General features: G+C 43.9%; 1 protein-coding gene across 1 annotated transcript; it reads left to right on the forward strand.

Annotated features, from left to right (window-relative positions):
- The first annotated feature begins 1,134 nt into the window (after positions 1-1,134).
- Positions 1,135-5,342, forward strand: LOC119464907 (uncharacterized). The gene is made up of 4 exons (XM_037725780.2): positions 1,135-1,359; positions 3,155-3,308; positions 3,475-3,607; positions 4,988-5,342. The coding sequence occupies exons 1-4, from the start codon at positions 1,227-1,229 to the stop codon at positions 5,060-5,062; spliced, it is 495 nt and encodes a 164-aa protein (XP_037581708.2). The 5' UTR covers positions 1,135-1,226; the 3' UTR covers positions 5,063-5,342.
- Positions 5,343-6,026: the final 684 nt, after the last annotated feature.

Consider the following 6,026-nt stretch of genomic DNA (forward strand, 5'->3'; position numbering starts at 1 on the left):
CGCACGCGACGCCCGCTCTGACGGGAGTTTCTACTCCTAAATAATCTTCCTCCGTGGGTAAAACAAACAAAAATACAATGAATGTGAAGAATACTTATGAAAGAAAGTGGAATATTAATATAAAGCATTTTATTTCCATCCGTGCCCTGATGCGTAAGACAGAGGATAAGTGGTTCTTGAGGGAAAGGGAAAGGTTGGCGCTATCTTCTGCAGCCCTTGAGGGAGCACGGCTCAGCGCCAATTAAGACAGAGGGAGAAAAAGCTCGTAATGTCTTGACTAGCTCTCCCCTCTCCAGGAAGAAAGCATACATATTTTTGCTGTGTTTCTTGTTTTGATTTTCTGTGTTATGTTGGCAAACAGGGGTTAGAGTACTTTACATAACTATTGAAACAAGCAAGTCTAGTCAACAATAAATATAGGCAAATGACCCAGAAAATTTCACAAGTCACAACTGATAGTTACAATTTTCAGCCTAATCGTCAGGCGCAATAGCCAGCGTAAAACATTTAACGCAGTAAATACACTTGTTAGACAATCAGCGCAGAAAATTACAAAACGATCACTACAAAATTAAGAAAAAATACGTAGTATATGGATGATATATTAAAGTATGCAATACAGAGGAAGTCTTTTAATTAAGTATATAGAAGAATTTTGATATCTATTCTTTACTCCCTCATTTAGCCCTCATTCATGATTGCACTACAAATCAGTTTGTAAATAAATCTGTTTACCGCTATCTTTTGAATCGCGCCAATATTCTTGGATTCACATGGTTGAAAAACACATTCGACATGCACGATTTTCTTATTCAGGTTTTTCGGCGTCCTATTACACGCTTGCTTTTACGTTTTTCCGTACTCGACTGTATTTTAACGCGAAACTCGACGATACTTGGTAAAAATGAAAGGGTGCGTTTTTCCTTCTTTTTTGCGACTGATGACGCATGAAACTTCTCACTGGTAATTCTACGGAAGGCAACATGTTTTTGCCAACTCCAGCGATCGTTGGAGCGATTCGGGAATTCGGGCCCGACATTAGCCCGTCTGCGTACACTCCCTCAATGTGTGTTGTCGCGAGGTAACCGGGGCACAGTCGAAGCCACTCGCACACTGTCTCTGCTGTTGCGCAAAATAGAAATAAACACGAATAGGCCGCAGCTGTTGCGGCTGCACCCATTTCGCTGCCATCTCGCTCGGTGCGTGTTATCAGCCACACTGTTCACATGGCCCACATCGAGACTTCGCTTCAACGCCGATGCTACACGTCGACGATAGCAGCGCTGGGCCTTGTGGCACTGTTTTCCTTGGGCTTTGCGAAGCCCACCCTGAGACGCTATCCGCTTAATTCCTGCTTAAGTGAGTATCAGTCTCAGATGTAATCACGTTTAGAAACTCCTCCGAACTTCGAGTGAAGTTGCACCGTAGGTGTCGGGCTTTTAGTGTCGTGCTAGTTTAGCTTGTCGTTCGCATGTCGTGCTTGCGTTCAAGAAAACTTGCTGCTGCTGGCTTAGTTTAGTGTAACGCAATTCCTGCGCTTAGCAATATCGAATGTCACGTTCGCATCCATTCTTTGCAAGTGTCACAATACTCGTTGCCTCTGGCTTACTTAGCATGTGGTACTTCATAAGCGAAAGGTGCGTTCTGTTGAAGCATAAAGAAGTCGTGATTGCCTTGTGAAGGTTTAGCTTTGCATCGTACGTGCATTTCGTTTAGCTTAGTATAGATCAGATCAATTTCACATCATTCTGTGTGTTACAGGTTACTTAGCTAAACTAGAGTAAGCACGAGCGTGCAGCGCTACTAATGCTTAGCCTGTCTAGACTAGACGTCGGGTATGCATACGCTATTTAATGGCAAACCTATCAATCAATATTTAATATTCAACATAAATGTTGCAAGGGCGAAATGCTTTTATGAGAAAGCCGATGGACCTATTTAAACGAAATGCGTTGCATTTGAAAGAGCAAGATAAAGTCTAATATAGGAAGCAAAATTTTAATTTAGGACAGCATGTCTTACTCAAATTCCCAAAAGCTCGTACGTATAAAACAAATAGAAACACGAAGTCTGCAAATCCCTAACATTGCACCAAAAGCAGATATCAAAGATTTGTGAATTGTGACTGCTGGAGCATCACAAGCGGACAAATCAGATATCACAATTCACGCCTTCCCTGAAATAGTTATGTTTACAAGAATTTTGCCAAAGTTCTGGTCACAAATTATTGCTACATTTCAGATTGGTATATAATATATTCATTTCGCCATACTTATATGTAACAAGTGGGTTTACAATATTGTCATAGTCTTTATTTTAAGGCTGAGTTATAGATTTGCAAATGCGATACTTGAGTATTTTTAACTTATCATTAATTATTCTACAACATTTATGGCACGAATTTAAAGCCCACTTCTTACAGTTACTATAATCTAAGGTACATTTTTTTTTTTTACTGTCATGCAAACCTCATCTGAAATGGCACACCCTCGTTCCAGAAAAAGAAGACACCTCCAATCCCATGTATTCAGAAGGAAGATCCCAATACTTTTCTTGTCATGAATTTGTAGTTTCTGTGACCAACTCTGAAAGTTGCAGAACGTTGAATCGTATTTCTCTGCATGTTTATCTATATATTTACCCCTGCTCTCCTTTCCATAGCACAAGGTACACAACGGGTAGGACTTACGCTCGCTAACCTCCCTGTATTTGCAACTCATTTTTCTCCTCCCTCCTGAGGTACAGCTTCCTCTTAATGCAGTGACACGTATCTACCGATGCCACGTTGCTAGGCTTTGTAACAGCTGTCAGTGTGCGTGACATATAACTTTGACGGCGGTAGAACGCCGAGTGAGTATGTGTTTAGGTGCACGTATTTTTCGTTATTCAACCTATTCAAACGAGTTAAGCGAGGGCCGTAAGTAGCAGCTGCGTGATTTTATGGTTGTACATGTGACAGCTTAATCGCGAATGTTCTTTTTGTTAAATGTCTTTGGACCACAAGTTGGCAACTCTTACCCTTATGCCCCAATTTGAGAGTGTATGAGCTTATCATACGTCGATGATCTCGGCACTTTCTTGTGGTTGTACAGGAACATGCAACTTGTTTTTTTTTTGTGTGTGTGTGTTTTTATTCGTAACGTGTTCGATGCAGCGTCCGCATCGGCCAGGATCCAAAATGTCGTAGTCCAAAGCAAAATGGACCGAGGACAGGCACTGCTTTCCTTCGACGTCATTGTGACAGGACGCCTGGTGGACCCTAAAGTTCGCGTCACTGCGCGTGGCGAAGAATTGAGCCCTCTCACACCGTGAGTATCAAGTTTCCTATCAGCGTCAATACATTTTGTTCCTGCGGTACTACTACACACTTTAAGGCGATTGGCTTTTTCCTTCATTCATTGTGCTTTTCCTTTTGAATAAGTCTGAGCATGCGAGAAACTGGCTGATCGCAGCTCCTGCCTGTTATCATTGTAGGGATTACCACCTGTGCGAGCTACTGAAACCAGGACCCAAGGGCGCACCCTCAAAACCGTGTGACTTCAAGCCCAATGTGTACCACGCGGAAATACAGGTTTCAGGTTACCAAGCGTTCTACTTAACGACGGAGGTAAGCTTTTGCAGAGGTATCGTTTCCGTTTTACAAACTCATCTACTAAATCCTCAAAATGCAAAGGAGTGCAAGCGAATCTGAGTGAACAGAAAATGGTAGCGGAGTTTGCTTCAGGAGAAAGGTATTCACGCACTTCCATGGTAGAGTAAATATCGTCGCTTCCTCGATATTCATATACACCCACTTTTGCTTTTTCTCGTATGTGCGTGTAAATATTCCGCTTAGATCTAAGTTTTCTTACAGACTGCGTCTAAACGATATTTATGGTTTTTGGATTCTTTTCGCACGTAATATTTTCGTTTTTGCACTAAGGTATGCTTTCCCATTAACGGTCAGGCTTTAGCTTTCGAAGCCTATTTTGGTCCATGTTTCTGGTGAAGGTTCCTGCTATTGGATCCCTCAAAGAACTTCATGTCGAACGTTTCCAAATACATACGGCTGGGATAGTGCGGGGTGAGAATGAGTAACAGTGAAAATTCTTCCTTCTGAGATATTACGTGCCAAAACCAGTTCTGAATATGAGGCACGCCGTACTGGAGGGCTCCGGATTAATTTTGACCACCTGGGGTTCTTTAACGTGCACTACAGCGCAAGCACATGGGCGTTCTTGAATTTCGCCTCCATCTAAACGCGGCCGCCGCGGCCAGGATTCGATCCCGCGATCTCGTGCTCAGCAGCGCAACGCCTTAGCTGACTGAGCCACCGCGGAGGGTGAGTAACCGTGAATGGTGTCGGAATAAAGTACTTATGTTTAATTGCGAGGCACCTAACAAAATCGAGTGAAAAAGTGTCATTACTTGCGATATGATTATATGGCACACAAACCCTTCAGTCTCTAGCCTGAAATCACGTCTGCCGAGCCCCGTCGCTCTGGCGCCAGAAGCTTGGTTTGAAATACTGAAAGCGCCTCCATGAATAGTATTTTACAATGCTCAACTTCTGTTTCATTTTGACATGACTGCCCACTAACGTCGTATGTTTATTGACATGGTCTATGCCAATACCCACTTCAATGCATGCTAAGCGATTGTCTGAGCACTCGGCCTTCCCTAAGTAGCACGTTTAATTCTGGAATCCCAAAAAACTATTCGTTAACGGTTAGTTATAGGTGAGATATTTGATTACGTATACAATCTGACCGTTCTTCACTGCCTCGTGAAGCATGTCCTTCACAATTCACTTTCCGTGTGCACTCATACTGTAATAAAAATTTACTGATTTCCTTCAATCTTTGCACAAAGGTCACTGTAAAGCATAGTCTCTCGAAGACGAACGGATCAATTTCTAATGGTACAATTTTCTCGATGTTTAATATACAACTTTATACGCGCATCACTCATCACCTGCGCCTAATATGATTCACTCGTTGACTCACAGGGTGGGAAGAGTGACGTGCGCTTCGAAGTCATCGACAACGGAGCAGTCGTGGGATGTAACTCGAGTGAGCCGTGACTGCTCAGCGTGGACAATGATTCTCTGATCACTCGTTTGAGTGAATTGAACGAACAATCAGCACGTCCTGTCTATGCACAATGCGGGAGGCGTACAATGTTCTCTCAGAGCTTTAACAAACAATGTTCCGCTTGACCTGCTCTCGGCGTCAGCGAGTCCATCTCTCCTGATATGGTCACAAGGTGGTGCAGTAGAATGAAAATAAAAAAAACATGCCAGATTGACGCCTGCTTATACGCCCGTAAAGGTGACGGCGTTGCGCACGAAATGTTTCAATAAAGTCAGTGTCCTTACCTACCAGTGTCTGTTGTAACACTTGCTCTCGTCACTCAAGACTACCGAATGCTCATAACACCCCCCCCCCCCCCCCAACCGAAGCGGGTACTGGATCGTGAGGCTACAGATGCAGGAACGTTGGTGATCAGTTCCGAGTGCTTGTAGTACTTGTTTACCATGTGTTTTTTTAACACGAAAATGTTTTATGCCGGGGTCCACCAAGACTTCACTGACGTATTTCCGTCACGGAAATACGTCACACGAACATACACGAACATAATACAAAGAAAGAAACCAGAAGAAAAAGTTCCACAAACATGCAAAATTTGGAAATCGAACCCACGACCTCTCGGTCCGCGACGATAGATCGCCGAGCGTTTAACCCATTGCGCCACAAACGCATTTGCAGAGAGCTACACAGACGCGCCTTATATATCTAACACTCCTCCGTGTACCCGCGCTCTTGCTCGGGGCGGTGCCGCCGCCTACGAGCAGAAAAGAGAAGTACTGCATTATGACACTAACGCGCACCGACAGTGAACGCTTCGGTGGTCTCAGCACTACGACGCCTCGATGCCAGCATTCGAAGGGACGCTGGCATCAAGAAGCACTACCAACGCCACCTAGGTGGCGTTCACCGTACTCAGCACAGCGGAGCGTGGCCTCCGCAATTAGCTCTGAAATTGTT

The sequence above is a fragment of the Dermacentor silvarum genome, chromosome 9 (genome assembly GCF_013339745.2).
Source record: "Dermacentor silvarum isolate Dsil-2018 chromosome 9, BIME_Dsil_1.4, whole genome shotgun sequence".
Classification (NCBI taxonomy): domain Eukaryota; kingdom Metazoa; phylum Arthropoda; class Arachnida; order Ixodida; family Ixodidae; genus Dermacentor; species Dermacentor silvarum.